Source organism: Mixophyes fleayi, chromosome 5 (genome assembly GCF_038048845.1).
Source record: "Mixophyes fleayi isolate aMixFle1 chromosome 5, aMixFle1.hap1, whole genome shotgun sequence".
NCBI lineage: Eukaryota > Metazoa > Chordata > Amphibia > Anura > Limnodynastidae > Mixophyes > Mixophyes fleayi.
In genome coordinates, this window is record NC_134406.1 from 80,546,783 (window position 1) to 80,567,582 (window position 20,800).

General features: G+C 37.1%; 1 protein-coding gene across 2 annotated transcripts in view; it reads left to right on the forward strand.

The window, feature by feature from the left end:
• ACAD11 (acyl-CoA dehydrogenase family member 11) overlaps positions 1-20,133 on the forward strand; it is a 64,379-nt gene extending 44,246 nt beyond the window's left edge. For both annotated transcript variants that reach the window (XM_075212456.1, XM_075212455.1), the window contains 7 exons: positions 10,221-10,287; positions 11,813-11,898; positions 12,910-12,981; positions 16,112-16,266; positions 17,221-17,337; positions 19,243-19,352; positions 19,878-20,133. In XM_075212456.1, coding sequence (XP_075068557.1) covers positions 10,221-10,287; positions 11,813-11,898; positions 12,910-12,981; positions 16,112-16,266; positions 17,221-17,337; positions 19,243-19,352; positions 19,878-19,989 — 719 coding nt within the window. In that variant the 3' untranslated portion in view covers positions 19,990-20,133. The remainder of the gene's footprint in view (positions 1-10,220; positions 10,288-11,812; positions 11,899-12,909; positions 12,982-16,111; positions 16,267-17,220; positions 17,338-19,242; positions 19,353-19,877) is intronic.
• Positions 20,134-20,800: the final 667 nt, after the last annotated feature.

Consider the following 20,800-nt stretch of genomic DNA (forward strand, 5'->3'; position numbering starts at 1 on the left):
CTCATACTTTTTTAAAACTCGCTTGATACATGTTGGCTTCTGAAATCTGGAGCTCACAAGTAGATGGGTAAAGAAATGTGTGCTTATATTTCCATTTGAAACAGTTATTTTTGCAAATAATCTTATTGACAAGTAAGAAATATGAGCAACATTGCAGCAACAGGTGGCCCATTTATCTTCAACTGGACAGGTTGGAATGGGGCATTTATCCCTCTCTTTCTGTAATATATATATATATATATATATATATATATATATATATATATATATATATATATATATATTTTATTTTTTTTGTTATATTAGCAGGTTAAATAATACTACCCCATTTGCAATGTATTTGTGTATATAATATCAGTGCTTCCTTGTAAGCAACTTTACTGGTTCTTCTGATGGGGTTCAGGACGTGGAGACTCTTCTTGTTTCTGACTCTAGAGCAGACGGTGTACCACTGTCCGTGTAAGAAGCACTGATTACTAAAGTTGATCTCCACCATTTGGAAGGAGTGTTCCTGAGTCTTGTTATGGTCATGGCAATACACAGCTAAATTGGGACCTTCAGACGCTTGAACTAAAAGGGGCAGTCCCTAAAATAAATGGTGTGAAGGCACGCTGCCCCTTGGCACAACGTGTTAGTATGGTGGCCTCTGCGATGTGGGGTTTCAAGTCATGCTCATGCAGTCATGTTTTGGTTGCAGAGTTGTGAGGCATTCAGGTATCGCAGCAACATGATAGGGGCTTCGATCTCCAACAACCATATATGAGAAGACTTTCCTGGAGGGTTAAGAGAGTTGAGCAATTTTACAGGGGTTTTCATTGAGTCTTTATCATTTGAATAAAGATAAAATGAAATGCATTGAAAATAGGCGCCTAAAACAATAATATGCTATATAAGCATGAGGGTCAAACAGCTGTACATAGGAGGCTGCAATCATCCACACTAATAGAAAAAATACTACATACTAATACGTCTTTATCAATGTCCACCGACGATTTTGTCCATAGTAGTACTTGTTGATGGCTGTGGCTGTGTCATTTACAGCATCAAAATTTAGAACTGTTTAAACATAATAATTTGTCAGTTGTCCCTCTAGGACTAAAGTATTAAACTATATTTTCATACATATCAAAAATGGGGGATTAGTGTTAATTTTAACTATATTTTTATATGACATTTAGGTTAAAAAAAAAAGCTTATCTTAGACTGTGAGATATTGTATTCTCAAACAGTAACAGCAATAAATAATGACTGACCTGTGACTGAATTTTCATCTGCTTCTCTGACTGCCAACTGAGGTTCCTGATAACCGACTGTTATAGTGACTTTTGTACCAAAGCTTAGTACCATCACAAAAACAGTTTATTATGTAAGTCAAGTCACATGATTAGCCTAATCAGCTGCTAATCTCAGACTGCCTGCACTTCACCATTGCATGTCAGGATTCACAGTGCCCTCTAAATAAATAAAAGTGCCATCTTGATGTTCTAAATTAATAATAGCACCCCCTTGATATTCTAAATTTATAATAGTGCCCCCTTGATGATCATAATTTTAAAAAAAGGAGCCCCTTGATGATCACATGGGCCCTAGGATAAGTCCAAGTCAATGGAAGTTCCCCACACCTATGATGATATACAGGCAGGGTGTATCGCCCCCTTAATCTCACTATGAGGGAGGCATTCTGTTTTATGCAACTTTTCCTAAACCCCCCCCCCACCCCCCCCACCCACCTCCGCCTCTTGCTTGCATAGAAGCTCCAGTCATGTGCTAACCAATCTGAGGCTGGTTTCTGCTATGATAGAAGGAACCCATGCTTGTGGTTTCTCTGTTTATATAAATTATTTATCAATCAATCAAATTATTTATTCACGTAAATAGCATTAAAAGCTCATTTACAAGGTCACTTAGCCATGGAGGTTTCCCATTTGTTTCAATATTCGTGGAAAGTTTCCAAGATAGACGAAACATGTAGAAACCGTCTGTGATTTGCTGTCAGCGAAGGGAATCTCGAGGACTCACTGCTTTGGTCATTAAGGACTAATTTACTTATGCACCATTTTATTGTATGTTTGGGTTTTCTTATTGCTCCTCTCCCCATTGGACTATGGCGTACCAATTGGGCTACTGCAGATCAAGCAAAAAGAAAAGAAGATTTTAGCGGTTAGTGAGAGGTTGGGGAGTATTCTATTCAAGTAAACTTTTTTTTTTCGTGTTTATTTTACTATTTTAATATAATGAACAGAAGTCTTAGAGACATCAGGCTGTTTATACTTGGTCAACTAAGGTGCCAATGTTGCCATAAATAAAAAGACTTCCACAACATTGTCCTATGGGAATCCTCTTACTTGGTAATCCAGAAGGAATAAAATATAACACCATGTCAAACAATGCAATATGCTCACTAGGAACACCCAAAGATGAATGGCGTTTTTCCCCACAAACCAACCAATCAGAAGCAATTAACACCAGAACACTGCTTGTGATTGCCTGCGTGGCAAAAGCTTTACCAGGTCAATTCATGTCACAGTTTATTTGATATTTTTAATTCACTCCGTAATACCTAGGATGAAGATCCCAATTGTCAAGAAAGAAGCAAGGTATGATTTTGGGAGTTGCGTTATGATATTATAAAGAGAAATGATAAGTAAGGAATGACACAATGCAATGAAACCTTGATGTGCCAGATGCTCTGTTTACAATAGCTACATCTGTGTGAGAAATAATGTGAGCATCAGCTAGGGTAGTAGAATGAACCTCATACCGGTGGTAGTCATCATTCCGATGACTACAACACCGACAAGAGTTATACAGACACGAAAATGCCGATCACTATAATCGCGACATGTACAAAATACACACTTAAAAAATGACAGCCAACATCTCTGATATGTGTGCTATAAACCCCGACAGCAGAAAACACCGCCAGTGTGATTGACGTCACTTAAAATGGTGACCCTGACATTGCAGGCGGTCATCGCAATCACATACCCACCCCCTCAGACATGGCAGTCAGAAAAGGAAACTCAGTCACAGGAGCCTGAATTTCCCAAACATACAAGAACAATATGCAGTACTGGCAGTAAAATCCACAGCTGTTGTATTAAGAGCAAGAATACAATACAGTCAGTACAAGACAGTATAATAAATGGTTGAATGGAAAAAGAAACGGCTGTGTTTTGAATAATATTTCTGGGGAAAAAAACAACAGGCTATAAAGAAGTTTGTTGAGATGTGAATGCTAATATGGTTACTCATTGCTCTACTGAAATGATCTTGGAAAAGTAACTTGATGTCGGAATACATTATAGTGCCCATTCCATAGAGTTGGTTGCTAAAGCATAAGTAATTATCAGATTTATAGTGTACATTTACACGTGAACTTGACAGTGAAATATTTATCTTGTCAGAAAGCATCTTACGTCATTTGCTCTAGTTTTAATGTATGTACCCCCTGGTGTAGCAGAACATACACACACACTAGGATTGATTTTAATAGCAGACAATTAACCTACTTGTATGTTTTTTGAGTGTGGGAGGCAACAGGAGCGCCAGGAGGAAACCCACACAAAGACGTGGAGAACATACAAACTCCACACAGATAAGGCCATTTTTGGGAATCGAACTCATGACTCCAGTGCTGTGAGGCAGAAGTGCTAACCACTAAGCCACTGTGCTGCACGTACATCTCTTACAATCTTCACCATTTTTTTTATAGTTACATATTATAAAATATAATATAAACGGAAGGGACAACAGGCATGGGAACAGCGTCCCTACACTAAATCAGTTAGGTGTTCTGAAATCCTTCTATGACCTACAGTCGGAGATCATGATCCCTAGACAATACGTTTGTCAATACACAATAGTCAGCTTTATTCTGATAAAAACAAAATCACATTGTGTATTTAAAAGGCATGATTTTACACTAAGGTAAGCGTAAGTTAAATACAGTAAGGGCATGTTCATGTAAGTGTGGCATGCCCACTGAAGATGCAAATTAATGAGATTTGGACAGATACTCAGATATGCTTCTTAGAGAAGTATCTTCTTGTAAGTACTGGTGTAAATATATGTCATCATGATGAGACACCGGCAGCACTGTCCAACCATTTCTGAGTGGCAATTTGTGTATTGGCCCCTCCATCTGATAGTACTTCATTCATTAATTTGCTGCTAGATTACATAAAATTGCGGCCGTTTATTCTGATAACTTATTTGTCAAGTACGTTTGGACTACTCTCTTATGAATATAACTGTTAATTACATTATAGTATATATTATTAGGGTAATGTAACTTTGATATTTACTACTAACACTGTCAAGCTGCATCTCTTTGTATGCCTGATGTAGAAATATAAGTTTGTGTTTTGAGTTGAACATATCTAGAGATATATGCTATTCAACATACACATGCAAGAACACGTTTTTTTATGACCGAATGCATCATACTGTAATGGAGGCCTTTACTGTGTGTTTACAGTGGTATAGTTTGTTCTGTATTCACCTTTCTACAAATCGCATACAGCTGGCCATATTCTGGGCATACATAAACATGCATGAGTATTAGTGAGGTTGGGGACATCCTATGTGCTGACAATGTCCCTGTGCTCCCAAGAAATATTCTATGAATCAAGTTGCCAGCTTGCAGTACATTGAATAATTCTGAATAATCACATTATTTTAGTGTCACAGAAACTTCTGCCCACAACAGCTTATTTATATAATGCCGGTTTCATTTATGACATAGAGAAGGAGGGGTACCATTTAATCAACAATGGTTTGTATGTTGTTCATTTTATATCGCAATTAGACTGGGACAGTTCTTGTTATTCAGGGATGTGACCCCACCATTACTAGAGTGCAGCTGAGCTTATAGCTAGGAGATAAAAGCACTCTAAGCTTACTGGACTAAACCCATCCTAGCTGGTTAGCTGCTTCAATTATAATTGTTGAACTAGTTCATTTACTGCTTTAAATCATTACTGCACTAAACAGCTCTAACTATTATAGTAACTATTCGCTTAGTTGTTTTATTCTATTTTTTTATTGCAATGATCCATATATTTCATATCGGGGCTCAGCCATGGCTTAGTAATCTAGGCCTTTAAACACTTTTTTTTTTTTTTTGGTGTGCCAATGGAATAATTTTAAGTAATTGCTTTTGGCAAATGTATCTGAAAAGCTTGATCTAATTCTCCTCAAGCTTTTACAGTATATTGGGCTGTCCTTCAACATGTAATACTAACTGCTCCACGTTCCTCGCGCAGCCGGCCGTCTGTCACTTCCGGGTTGCGGCAGCACCGATCATGTGACCTCCGGCGGGGAATTCAAAACTCCTCTCTATGTAAATTGCGTTCTGACACAAGCCCTGTGTCAGGGCATCAGGTTACACTCCTGACTCCTCGCTTCCTGTTTTGGCTCTCTTTTTGTGTTCTTCCCTGCATCTCCTGAGACTTCCTAGTGTACCAGACCCGGCTTGAACAGACTACTCTATTAGATCCTCCTTTGGCGTGATAGGCATCTGCTATTGTGTACCAGACCCGGCTTGGTCCTCATTACTCTATTGGATCCTCCTTTGACGTGATGGATATCTGCTACTGTGTACCAGACCCGGTTGTACCTCTCCAACTTTGGTGGAATCCTTTGGACTGCTGTCAGATACCTTTCCAGTATTATTTTACCGCTTGTCTACTTATCCCTCACGTCTGTAAGCTTAGTAGGGCCGTGGCCTGCAGTTTCTCGGCAGCCAAGCCCATCTTGCCTTGCTGTAGTCCTTGGTGAAGACCTGAGAGGCTGTTGGACTCCACTCGCTGCTGAGCTGGTGCTAATACTGACTGAGGGTCTCCCCTGAGCATAACACAACAGACTTACAGTAGGACCTTGCTTGAAGCGTCGTATCTGTCTTCAGTATATCATCAGTATATCTTTAGTAGTGAACTCCTGCTAGGGTTAATTTGTTTTAGATAAATTCTGAACCTGGAAACATTTTATTTCATTACATTGTACTTAAGCAGAAATATCCTGTTTATATTCTATTTGACTGTGATGAAGTGCATCATGCTCCGTTTGATCATGGATGCACCCTGGAAGTGCAGGATAAAATGAGATTGAATGTGTAAAGCAGTATTAGCTGATCACCAAAAGGCTGCATCTAGTCAGCTGAGAGGAGTCGACTTTAAATATACAATACAATATACCTTTAATGAAGTCACTTACTCACATAGCACACAACATTCTTCCGTCTGTTTCACTTTACATGTCTTAGGGTCTACACACTTTTCTTGCTTACAAATTTAATTCAAACACAGCTTTTTGTTCAGTAGTACAGAAAGGGAATGCATTATGTTTGGACCACAAGTTCAAGAAACATATCGCACAACATCCATGATTTGGGAAATGGACCATTTTAGTCCCTGCCTTTTATCCGCTCAGGCAATGCGCAGTCCTCCCAAGCCACACCCCCTAATTGTTATGCTCCATTTTTAAATCGCAACTTCCTACTACATTTTAGGAATGGGAATCAGGACATCCTGCCAAATACAAGCGTATTTGGGGTATGCAATACAGATCTGTTCTCCTCTCAAATGGCGTTTAACCTCATTTATGAAGCTTTACGTTTTTAGAACTGTTACACTGTGATGTAAGTGATAATTGTGTTTATTGTTTCTCTGTAAATGTCGATGTTTAAACAAATTTTAGAATCAGCGTAAAAACTTCTTTTAGACCATAAATCATTTTCAACATTTACGGCACACATATCTAAACAATACATGGAAATCAGACATGGTCTGTAAAGAAACCTTGCTATAAACTTGCTTTTTTCTCCATTTCTAATGAAGCTAATACAAAATAATTATAAATAATTCTAAGCAGATGTAGTTCTGGATTCTATTGCGTGATAATATTTACCTTTGGTTTGTTATCTAACGGATTGTATTCATCTATATATTCTGGTGTAAGATTATTTCTGGAGAAAAAACATTTGTTGCAACATTACTTTCCTTCTTTCCAAATGTAAAACATATACACATTAAAAAATGGTGTGCTATACACAAACTTTTAGCTAACATGTATATTTGTTTTAACAAATATAAGCCTTTGTATGATTTAATACTATAAGATGAGTATTAGAATTCATCCAAGAAACATTCACATGTGAAAATGTGGTTATTACACTCCAAATGCAAATTTAAGTTCATAATCAATAATGCCAATCAGTGTTTGACCTAATGCAGTAGTCTGATCTGTATCACTAGGGCCGTAGACTTTTTTTTTTTTTTTTTTTTGGTCTGCTGATTCCCTTTTAAAAGTCCAATCTTCAAGAGTCAGAAATGCTAATTGGTGTAAGAGGGGTTTCCCTCCTATTTAAACTGTTGCCTTATTCTCCAAGCCACACATTTTGAACTATATTAATTCATCTTAACACAGAGTTTTCTATAGTGGATGGACTTAGCACAGGGTTTCCCAAACCCAGTCCTCAGGGCTCCCCAACAGTGCAGGTTTTCTGGATCACATGTGACATAATTAGGACCACCTGTGGATCTGTTACAATGTGTCAGTCAGTAATGAATACACCTGTGCTCCAGCAAGGAGATATGGAAAACCTGCACTGTTAGGGAGCCCTGAGGACTGGGTTTGGGAAACCCTGAGTCTTAGCCAGTTCAGTAGTCTGATGTTGGCTCTTTCGAAATGTAGAGATGAGTGCTGATTTTTAATATTCTGATATGCTTTTACTTTGCATTCCCTATTTCAAATAATAAAAAAGTAATAGACTTTAGCTGCGCCCCCTTTTTTTTTTACTGTATACAGTATGTAGATATTAAATAATATATACGTGTGTGTATGTGCTTATAATACTCATGGTGTTCAAGATTTGGAATAAATGTAAAAGTTACGCATATACATCAGCAGCAGCAGCTATTTATATAGCACCACTAATTCCACAGCGCTGTACAGAGCACTTGCTCACATCAGTCCCTCCCCCATTGGAGCTTACAATCTAAATGCCCTAACATATATATATATATTTATAAACCTACTTGTATGTTTTTTGAGTGTGGGAGGCAACCGGAGCGCCTGGAGGAAACCCACACAAACACATGGAGAACATACAAACTCCACACAGATAAGGCCATTTTCGGGAATCAAACTCATGACTCCAGTGCTGTGAGGCAGAAGTGCTAACCACTAAGCCACTGTGCTGTACATACGTCTCTTACAATCTTCACCTTTTTTTTATAGTTATATTTTATAAAATATAATATAAAAGGAAGGGACAACAGGCATGGGATAAGTACAGCGTCACTACACTAAATCAGTTAGGTGTTCTGAAATCCTTCTATGACCTACAGTCGGAGATCATGATCCCTATACAATACATTTGTCAATACACAATACTCAACTTGATAAAAAATAAACTCACATTGTGTATTTTAAAGGCATGATTTTACACTATGTGAGTTTGTTTTTATCAGGATAAAGTTGTGCCTTTGAAATACACTGAAACCTCTGAATGCTCATTTTACGAGCGATCCAGATGCATATTTCGAATGGAAAGTGCTGCATGGAACAACAGTTGAGGATGAACAGATGGCTTGCTTGATACGTGATTGGGAGTTTGCTCACAGGTGATTTTCATTGCATGATTTTGATTCATTTTAAAGTGGTACACACTATTGGAGTTTTCTGTTCCATGTCCTGACCTGCGCTGCTGGATTTCTGTGAATATTTGAACTTCTAACAATAAAGGTTTTTTTTAATTGTGTTATTTTTAGCAAAAATATTTTTTAAACTGACCTAACTTGATGCATATTGTATTGTTTAGAGCACATAGGGGGGATTTTAATTAGCCGCGAAGTGTCTCCAGAATGTCCGTAAGACACTTTATGGCAGAGATTTTTACCATAAATGCCGGCGATGTGCGTGGCACATAGCTGGCAATTGAAATCCCCCATAGAGTCCCACTAATTTGTCATTTATAACTGTAACTGAGAAGAAAAGTAATATATTTAATTTCCTTTTCTAGTTTTTAGACTTCTTTTTGAAACGCAAATTGTTGAACATTGTGAATGGTTTGGTCCGTATGTTTTCATTGAAATGAATACTTCATAATAAAGTACAGTGCAGTTGGATTAATTAAATCAGGCTTACAGTGGAATTACTTTATATGTACCATGTGTCAACTGAAATGTGAACTAATTAGATAAGCATTCAATAGAAAACAGACCCAAATACTTGTTAAAGGCTGTAATTCATATCAGATTTTTTTTTCCTGTTTTCTTGTCCATTCTCAACTCACATTCATGTGTTCTCTTACTGTGCATTAATGCTTGTGCAACTTTCATCTTCGATGCTTATGACATCCTTCATCACCATTGTGTATCAATTTAGTACAACAATTGGTGAATATATGTACACATTCCAGAAAGTGCAAAGTACTATAATATCAGCACAGCACAGCTTTATTTGTTGGAAGTTTGAAACATAATCATAACCTAGCACAATTGTTTACAAATACACCAAAACTGGATTATTAAATAGTAAAACATGGAAGATCTGAGTCCTGTAAGGAATTTGATCTGGGGTGGGGGACCAGCCACAGTCTGTGTCTATTTGCAGATGATGTCCTGTTGTTGTGTCTGACCCAGAATCCTCGCTAGATCCGCTACATCACATACTGAGTAAATATAGACGGGCATCATACTACAGGTTAAACACCAGTAAGACTGAAGCACTTCCACTTAATAAAACCCCTTGGCCCGATTGAAGCCTAGATTTATATATGTCTGGAAATAAAAATCGATTTCATACCTAGGGATTCATATTCCCGCGACCATCTCTGAGATTATCGAGGTCAACTACCCTCCACTAATAACCCAACTCTAGAAACTTTCTAGCTCCTGGATAGCATATGAAGTTTCATGGCTGGGCCAAGTGGCGGCCTTTAAAATGATGCTCCTACCCAAGCTCATGTATCTATTTAGGACCATCCCCTATATTCTCCCAAAGACATTTACTCACTTTTTGATGCTCCAGCATATCGGGAGAGGCAAACCATCTAGGTTGTCCTGTTCTCGTATGACCCTACCCAAAAGATTTGGGGGCCTAACTTTGCCGGATCTGAAATTTATCACCAGTATGTTATTTTACACACTCTGTTACACTTTTAATCGCTGTAGGTTATCTAATATTCATGTGTTACTTTTAATCCTTTTCTGCAGGTGCTGGAAATCCCAATTGCAAAGTGGCGATTGTAATGGGTAAAACAGAAAATGCATCATCCTCCAGGTATTTGCAATAAATCATACTAACTTCAAATATAGCTTTAATTCACAACTACAGATACAGAATAATGGCTTTGTACGAGGAGAATGATAATTGAAAATGATTAATTCAGAGCCATGCATGCTATTTCCAGGCTCTAAAGAACAACTTTCTAGTTAGGGGGGGGTCTTTAATCCAATAAGTAGTTTTCCTTATTAAAACAAAACAGCCATAATCAGGCGCTAATAAAACACACTGATAATAAAGAATAGTTACTGAACAGCAGCTCCCAATTAAGGAGAGCCGAACCCCTTACTATACCAACTGAAATAATGAATACACAATAACGAGCGATTAAACCAGTAACACTTATTAATATTAGTAAAATATTTATTACAAAGCTGAAACTTTATTAAGCTCTATATAAAATCACCATTAGCCTTAAACATATCCACCAAGTAATGTAGCATTAATATGTGCTTATCAGTAGTTAATAAAATTATTTTTATACATGTGGAATTAAATTGCATCAATGTCCCTAGGAGACTTCTAATATGAACCCAATCCAGGGAGAGAGCAGTCCAAGAAACTGATGAAAATCCAGAACAAGTGTCCCTGTCTTGGTCACCCCGTAAGGGTATGCAATCTCCAATTATCAGGACAGATACTTTGCTACCTCCCCGTTCTTCAGTAATGTGTGGTTTCAGACAGCGTAAACCATAGGGAGGAACTGTATCTATAATAACATTAAGTAACCAGTTGATAAAGGAAATTGCCTGCCTGTTATATTACACGCAGGTGAACCAAGTGTGTATAGTTACACCCCATAATAGTGTAGATATAGAGTTTAGCTGTAATTTGACAGTCTTAACAGGAAATGTAAAAATTGCATTACCCGACTTGTGCACAATAAAATAATGTACTGAGGTATCTTGACATTTATTTATAATATAAAATGTAATTAAATACAAATATAAATTACGTTACAATAAAAATACAAACATCTTTTGTTGCCCCCTTTATAAATCAAATGGGAATCTTCTTTCCTGCAATACTTCAAATTAAAATGTCAATTAAGTAATGCAAATAGAAGGCTGCATTTTGATAATGATATAGCCACAACTATAATGATTTAAGTACTGTCAGCTGGAGAGGTCAATACGCAATCAGCCAATTAGAAGAAGTTATAAAGTGCTGCTGATAGTCAGTATCTTCATGGCGTATTCTTGTACCAGCCCTGCAGTGCCTGCAAGAGATAAGCTGCCTAAAAATGCATACCTGCTGACACATCAATATCTAACTGTGTTGCAATTACGTGAACATGCCATTACTGTAAATTATATATGGGCATAGGCAGTATGGAAATGCGTGTGTCCAAACCTAAATTAGTTGGTTACTGTGTAGTGCCTGCCATACAGAGATGTCTACACGTTTAGATTTGCTTGTAAAAAATTAGTTTGACCAATGGCTTTAATATGGACATAATTGCTTGATCTATTCTCTAATTCATGTGTCTTAATTGTTTTTTTTTTTTGTTTTTTTTTATCAGATACAAGCAACATAGTATGATCCTTGTGCCCATGGATACAAAAGGTGTAGACATTGTAAGGGCACTGAAAGTGTTTGGCTATGAAGGTAATGCTTCATTAATCACCTTGCACATATATTTTTCTTTTGCTGCAACTTCATTTTAACATTTCTCCTACATTCGTGTCTCTGAAACATTGTCTTGTACATCTTTATGTCTGCAAAAGTTTTAAAAGTACCCCCTCATGTCTATACGTATATTAGGTGGTACCGTATAAATATTTGTACTAAATTTATATATTATATTATTTTTACTTCTGCAATTCTTCACTAGTACAATTCAGTTAAACTTAACAGGCTGAAGTACCTCTGGGGTATATTTTGCACAGGACGAGAATTCCTAATATTATACAAGGTATTGAAAGGAATTGAAAGTAATCGGCCTATTGAGGCTGCCTCTATGGCTCTTCACATTGCTGACCAGAGCAGCCTGACCTGCCAAGTCAAGCAGGCTGAAGTATACCTGTCTGCAGGTGAATGTGCCTTGTCAGCCAAATCCTTGGTCGTGCTCCAAAACCCAGGGGTGGAGTATTGGCTCCCGTTTAAATTACATTTTTCAGAAGTCCCTTCTCATTTTGGAGAGGCTGCTTTGCATATTTTCCCAAGAGAATTGATCACCCTCCCCACTTTCACGCTGCTGCTGTTAGTTACAATGATTCAATGCTGTGTCAGTCATCAGATCTCAGGTGTTGACATATCTGTTTAGGGAACCAATTCCTTTGTGATCTCTGAATGTTAGATGTATCATTAAGAGAGAAATCGCTGATTCACAAATGGAAATGAGAATTATAATTAACAAACTTGTCTAAATTAACAGGTCATGGAGGGCAGCAAATTTACAAGTGCCTCATCCCAGGGCCATGCCTGGGATGAGGCATCACAAACATCATTCCAGGGCCATGCTTGGGATGAGGCACTTGTCTAATTTAGCAGGACATTGAGCGATTCACAAATGGAAATGAGAATTATAAAAATGCAATGTTTAATACAAGTTTCTAATTTCATGATCAGTTGTCCTTTTAAATAGATTAGGGTTTATTCCAACGTTTACTTTTTCAGATACTCCTCATGGAGGACATTTTGAAGTGCACTTCAACAATGTGAGAGTTCCCATCTCTAATCTTATTCTGGGTAAGTCTTATTCATTATGCAGAAAGAAATCACTTCGATAAGTCCTGCTGCTTGCTCAGTGTAATAATGGCTCTGTACTCTGTGAAATGTTTACTTTTCATAGCACCATAGTACTTTATGAGCAATCCAAATTGAGACGTTATCCAAGACCTTTTTATATCATTATGGCTGTAAGCTGAAATAAAGTGTTATAAATGGTTCTGGAAATTCCCTTTCCGCAAGCCATAGAGAAAACATGGGTGAGGCTGAAAGGTGATGACACATTAACACATTCTAACTGGATGGCCGGGTAGGAAACATAATAATAATCATGTTTAGTTACTGTTACGTTTTGTAGGGTTTTTTTAAATACATTTTCTTTTTTATAGACATGAAATATTTTTATTTTTTATTTTTATTACTATTTATAGAAATATATGACTGTGTCTAGAAATATTTGCTTAAAGATTCCTTCATCTACTCTCTGCCAGGTCTATACTGACATTAATTGTTGTGCAATATTTTGGGTTAGAAATTGCACACAAAGTTATCAGTGGAGTGGAAAAAGTGTGTGTGTGTGTATGTATGTATGTATGTATGTATGTGTAATATATATATATATATATATATATATATATATATATATATATATATATATATATATATATATATATATATATATATATATATATATATATATAACTTCAGCACACAATATGTATAATTATCTATCAATTATAATATATATATATATATAATGTGTGTGTGTTTATATATATATATATATATATATATATATATATATATATATAATTATACATATTGTGTGCTGAAGTTTTTCACACTTTTCTGGCACTGTAAATTTAGTAAATGTTTCCTTCTTTCATCATCAGGTATTTATATAGCGCCACTATTTCTGCACTCACATCAATCCCTGCCCCCTTGGAGCTTACAGTCTAAATTTCCTAACATACGCACGCACACACAGAGATACTAATTTGATAGGAGCCAGTTAACCTACTAGTTTGTTTTTGGAGTGTGGGAGGAAACTGGAGCACCCAGAGGAAACTCACGCAAACACAAGGAGAACATACAAACTCCACACAGATAAGATCATAGTCTGGAATCAAAATCATGACACAAGTGCTGTGAGGCAGAGGTGCTTACTACTAAGCCACTGTGCTGCCCAATTGCCTTGATTATATTTTTTCTTTGCCACCCTTTTTCTTTAAAACAGACTTCTGACTGTACAACATATAACCAATGATGTATCTGTGCGTATATGTCTAAATAAACTATTTAAGATTTTCTGTTAGAATAATTTATTTTGATAGTGAACATACATCAAATATACAAATGAAGCACAGTATACCCTGTATGTCTAGTCCTGTCAGGGCAGGGAACTGAAATGAGATTAGTACAATAGCTGCATGTACAAACCTGTCAGGATGATGTTTGTTTCGTTTTCATTTAAAGTCTTGTTTTCCTCTAAATCTAAATGGATTTGGAAAGGAACACCCATGATGAGTGGCATATATCCTGTGTCAATTCTCTAGAAATGGATACTAGTCATTACTGTGTTCTATAGTGATATTGTGATAATTTACATACATTTCCATTCTTATTCTTCACTCAAATTACTTACCTTTTTGAACTGTAATTTTTATTGACAGGCTATTTCTGTCGCTTTAGTTTTGGTAACTTCCTAATAAAAATGAATATAAATACACCTTTTTATAATCCTATAATCTCATTTAATCAGAAACCATATTTTGGATTTAGAGGAATTATGCAATACCCTGCAAATCACAGGTATATTACTGTATGCACTCATTCAAAAAACTCCAGTTCCCCAGAGTGCCTCTGGGAAGTTAAATGCAAATTGCATCTGCCATTTTTTAGTGGGCAAATTGCAATGAATGAACTGGAAGGTGCCAAGAGATTCTTGTGGAAAGGGGAGGAGCCAAAACCGGATTGTTAGTGACACTAGTCTACAGTCATCTAACCTGAACCAACTGGAATACTCGTTGTTGCATCTTTACTGATTTTTGTGTCGGTATAATTGCACTAAAAGTATTATGATTGATTGGTCTATATTATCTGCTGCTCAGCATTTATTGTAATGTTCTAAATAATTTGTAGCCACCTGTTGTCTCCTAAAGTTTCTGTCCAGTGAAATCCATTTCACTGAAGCGCAGTACCTAAATTTAAAGTGAAATACATTTAGTCAGTGACTTGTGTTGTGTTGATTTATGTTTGCATATGGTTGAACCACGATTCCTAAAGTGTTGTTTATTTTATTACATGTTGAATAACATTGCATGTTGATGGTATCGTAGTATTACTTCCCTACACTACTGCTACTTATCTGCTGCTGTGGTAATGCTTTTTCACATTCAAAGAGTATAAACTCACAAGTTTATGCAGTTTTAGCCCTGTGTCTTTGTTTTATTCGAACACCACTGAGGGGACCTTTGCCTCTCTGCCATACCACCGGGCCTGTAGAATCCTTTCTTACACTAGTCCTGGGGTCAACAGTACAAAGAAAACAAGCAAAACACTGGACTAATTGTTGGTGCACTATGGAGGTCTACACACAAACAAAAAATAACTTGAAGAATTCGTACACATTCATTTTAAAATCTAACTTTGATTAATTATCTAAGCAAGAATAAACAAGTTGTTGTTTAGACAATTAATAAAACTTTTTTTGGACTCAATCATCGGCTGATGGGCACTCTCTTGGGCACTCTCTTTTACAGTGTGACTGCAGTATACATCCATCTTCTGCATATTCACAACCATGTTTTAATTACAATTCTTTGCATCTATTTTCAGAAAAGTATGTTGAATCCCTATTCCTGACATTTCTAGCTAACTTATAAATAGTCGCAAGGTGTTTAATTGGTTGTTTTTGCATTTGCTTGGCGTAGCTTTAAATGATTTTATCACTTATTTACCTTCTTTTTATGATTGTCTGATCTCAAGACTGTCTACAATTTTCCATGCCTCTGTCCTCTTACCCCATGATTCAAGGGTGACTACTACTTCACCAGTGTTTATTTAGACTTGCCTATTAGTGTCGCCCTTATAAAAGAGTAGAGAATCCTTACTTGGTGGCAAAATCATTTTTATGTAATTGTCTTCTCAGGTGAGGGCAGAGGTTTTGAGATTGCCCAGGGTCGTCTTGGTCCTGGCCGTATACATCACTGTATGAGGACTATTGGTGCAGCGGAGAGCGCTCTTCAGCTAATGTGCGCAAGAGCTGCCCAGAGGAAGGCTTTTGGAAAAAAGCTGTATCATCATGTAAGCACATGCGCTAGCATAATTATGTGTCATGCAGTGACTGACAATTATTTGGGAGTACAGAAGCTGTTATAATGATGTAGAGCATAATCACAGGCAGAATCTGTTAATTGGGGGGGCACAGTGCTATTATTTCTGGGCACTGCAACCTTATCTGACGTCACAATGGCTGACATAATTATGTGGGGCACAGTCACTGCCTTTTTTGGGGGGGTATAGCAGCATCATGTCTGAGAAAAGGAGTTGGTGTAATCTGTGGGGTACAGCAGCACCAGGAGACAGTTATTGGCATAATCATGTGAGGGGACAGTGTAGGGAAGGTACTGCTTGTATAGTTATGTGCAGGGCATTGCTTCTGTAATTAGTAAAGGGGCAATGTGGAGATCAGAGGGTCAGGCCTCAAATCTGCAACCCCGTCTAGTACCCCATTGGTTCTTAATTTATTTCTCTCTTGCAACATAACTTGCAACGAGTAATAGCTATACCTCCTAAGCCTGCCCTAATTATTCATACTATAATTCACAACAGTATAAAGGACCATTGCTTGTGGTTCTTCAATACATTTCTAATTCTTGCACTGTATCAGGTGTGAGGAAGTATATTTAGTCGAAGAAACATTCATTACATGGCCACGAGAAGCCTTTTGTGTAAAGCCTTTCCTAAAAGTGGTGTATTGCCCTGTAACAGTAAATTGTTTTTTTTTTTTTCTGGAAAGGATGGACTGCACAATTTCTAATAAACCTCTCAACTCAGAAGATGTGCAGGTAAACAGACAATGCAGCATGAGAAAAGAAACAAAAGCCTTAGGGGTGTATCATTTCCTGCTGTTATATGGCTGGGGAAGAACCAAACGCACTGCTTGTATGTTGACCTTAGTAAATTACTGTCCTAGGATTACAGGATGTCCATACACTTCTATAAACAGATGTGGTGCCTGTGTTTTTCTTCACACAGGAAGTGGTTGCTCACTGGATAGCAGAAAGTCGCATTGCTATTGATCAGGCAAGATTGCTCACGTTGAAAGCTGCAAAAACCATAGACACAGTCGGAAGTGCACAAGCTCGGAAAGAGGTACAGAGATTACAATTTGAAATCTTATCATGGGGTACAATAGAATTCTAAATCCTAGCAGTTAATAGATGTAGCCAGGTATTGAATATTAGATATTTGGTAATTTCCAGATTAATATGACAGATAAAATAATATAAATACATTATATATATATATATATATATATATATAAAAATCACTTCAACCGATGTCTGCTGCGTTTATAATAAAATGTGGGCGGAAAGGAGTGTTTGCAACAGACCATTATACTCTTAATGCTGAATTTACATGTATCTTGCACAGTTCCCACAAGTTTTAGCTTGTCATGAAGTTTTTTCCAGTGGTTGCACATTACTTGCACAGAAGTGACATTGTAGCACTGACCAGTGCCGTAACTAGACATTTTGGTGTCCTGGGCGAGACAGGGCACCGGCGCCCCCCATCTAAGTGGGAGTGGCATTTGACAAGTGGGTGTGGCCAACCTAGTGTGTGTGTGTCTAGCACTTTACTGAAAGAAATTTATATATATATATATATATATATATATATATATATATATATATATATATATATATATATATATATATATATATATATATATATATATATATATGACACACACACACACACACAACCCATTAAACCCTGTCATTGTGTGTTATATAAAAGAATTTGACCTACTGCTCCTCTTTTTTCGTGTGTTCCAGCAGGTGGAACTAGTTAGGTCATGTTTTGTAGCTCACATATGTTCTACGATAAAATAAATAATATATATATATATATATATATATATATGAAAATAAATACAAAAGAAATAAAATATTCATAAGGATAACAAGATATATTATACAATAGAAATTTAAATTTTTAAATAAAAAAAAAAGAGACTTAATGAAATATTGTGAAAATCAAATTAAAAATAGTTGAGAAATAGAGATAGATTGAGTAAAATAAGGTGTCCGTGAGATCAGTGGGAGTAGAGGTGGGTGGAAAGAGTGGTGGTATATAAGTGGGCTGGAATAGGGGATAGGGTATGGAGGAGGTAGGTGGAAGGTTTGCGTAAGAAGGGTAGTTGTATACAAATCAGTAATCTCCATAACAAACTGTTCTTATGAGCAGTTTGTTATGGAGATTACTTTTCTTTTTACTTACAGTGGTGGTCAGCGGTGAACGGCGCTGTAGCTGCGGCCGAGCTGTATCCTGCATTAGCATTTGGAACGCACATGTGTTCCACTGACAGGAAGTTCGGCATTTGGAACGCATTTGCGTTCCAAATGCTAATGCAGGATGCCGGTCGGCCGCAGCTACAGCGCCGTTCTAAGCTTCCGATGCAAGAAACAAATTGTTTCTGGTGGGGGAAGCTGTGTGTTATTGAGCCAGGGCACAGAGGCAGGTAGCGGGCTGCTGCTGTGCCCCCTTGGGTTTGCGCCCTGGGCAACGGCACCGCCCGCACCACCCTAGTTACAGCTCTGGCACGGACTTCACATGTAATGCAAGGTTTAGTAAGTTATTGATTATATACATTTTTACAGCAGGTGTATGTTACCTATTGTTCTCAGCATGTTTCCCCAATTTTTAGCAGCTTATTCAAGGAGTTGCAACAATACGCATTTTGTAGTTATATATGTAGCCTAAAATTTTGCTGAATTTAATTGAAAGTGCTACCGGGTATAGTGTGATTTATGAGGTAGTCCACTTATCTAGTTTTATTTTATATATAATCATTTTCAATATTCTTTCACGTCGCACTTTCGTAGTGAGTTATCTGACATCACTAGGTGGCACGTGTTTATCCGGTGTAAATAAAACACAAATCAGGTAATTGTAGAAGGTGCTCCTTTTATTTGCTAAAATGATGGATGTCTTGGGAAATATTTTTATTCTATTGTATTACACATATATTACATTGATCTTGTGTATTTGCAGATTGCAATGATCAAGGTTGTAGCTCCTAGAATGGCATGTCAGGTGGCAGACCGTGCAATCCAAGTCTTTGGAGGCGCCGGGGTTTCTCAGGATTTTCCTTTGGCTTTCATGTAAGTGGCTCTCTTTGGTAATGGGAAATTGTGGCATTTTATATTGATAATTGTGTACAAAAAATGTCTCTTTAAACTATAGGCTTTTCAAAGTAAATGTGCCACCTGTTCGCATATAAAAAAATCAATATTAAAAGAGAGCATATAAAAAAAAATGTTTGCTATTTGACAGAACTACTCTACAATGGATTATACTGTAGCATACTGTAATGGAATATACTATAGCAATAAGACCACCCCAATTTGACAAGGGCTGTTGTTCAGGGTATTATCATGCTAATTAGGCTGTTTAGTATGATAACTGGTAAATTAGTTTGCTAAACAGCCTAACTAACACTGGCAGGGATCAGACAGCTGACAGGAGAGTAAAAGAGGACACTGCTTGTTATGCTATTAGCATACTGAGCACACTTTCTATCTATCCCTCTCCCAAGGGTGGGGTGGAAAAAACTTTAAATAGGGTATTTGAAAGGGCGTATAATTGTGTAAATGATGAGCTTCTATGTAAGCATACTTTTCTTGCAGGTATGTAGCTGTTCGAACACTTCGGATCGCTGATGGTCCTGATGAAGTCCATCTTTCAGCGGTAGCAAAACTAGAGCTTGTGGAGCAAGCAAAGTTGTTATCAAAAATGTAACAGTCATGAGCTATTTTTATCTCTCAAAAAATGATTAACCTTGCATACAACTAAACATGTAACTGATTTGTTTTTTTAAAATTATTTAAAGATAATTTTCATAGAAAATGCATAATTAATAATATAACAATCAAAATAATAATAAAAAGTACATTGCAAAGCTGATTGTGACTGTGTTTTGTCATTTTTTTTTTATAAACTTTTACATTATTTTATAGTATTAGATAGAGTATTATGAATTAAAAAGGTAAGAGAGCAAAGTCCCCTGATCTATAAATCATTTTTCGTGGTGTCAAGAAGGATATTTAAAGGTTGATCTGGTACCTGAAATAAGAGCAATACAGAAATGGAAGTTGCTCAATCAATTTATAGGATCACAGCAGGTGCTTGAAATGGAGGGGTTATCCAGAAAGGAAAAAATACAGAGAAAAATCCCCCAGCAACACTGCTTGGAACCAGTACAATAACTGCTATTTTACTTGCACATAAAAATGCAGAATCTCATTTACACACATTTGCAAATGTATGATAAGCCACCAAAATAAGAGCACCTGCAAGGACTTCCCAAAACCCAGCAGAAGTGTTCATGAGTGAAGCAATCAATGTCTCTGGGTAAAGTGTAGATGCTAAAGGTATTCGTAACTTTGGATAGGATAGACTGGGGTACCTGCCACAGTGAAAGGAGCTGCGGCGGCCGTGGTCACCGCCGCGACTCTCTTCTGACTTCCCCTGGCGTCCTGGCCGTCACCATGACGACCGGATCGTCAGTTCCTGGATTCGGCCCGACCGTTGCCAGGGCAGCGACTGGACG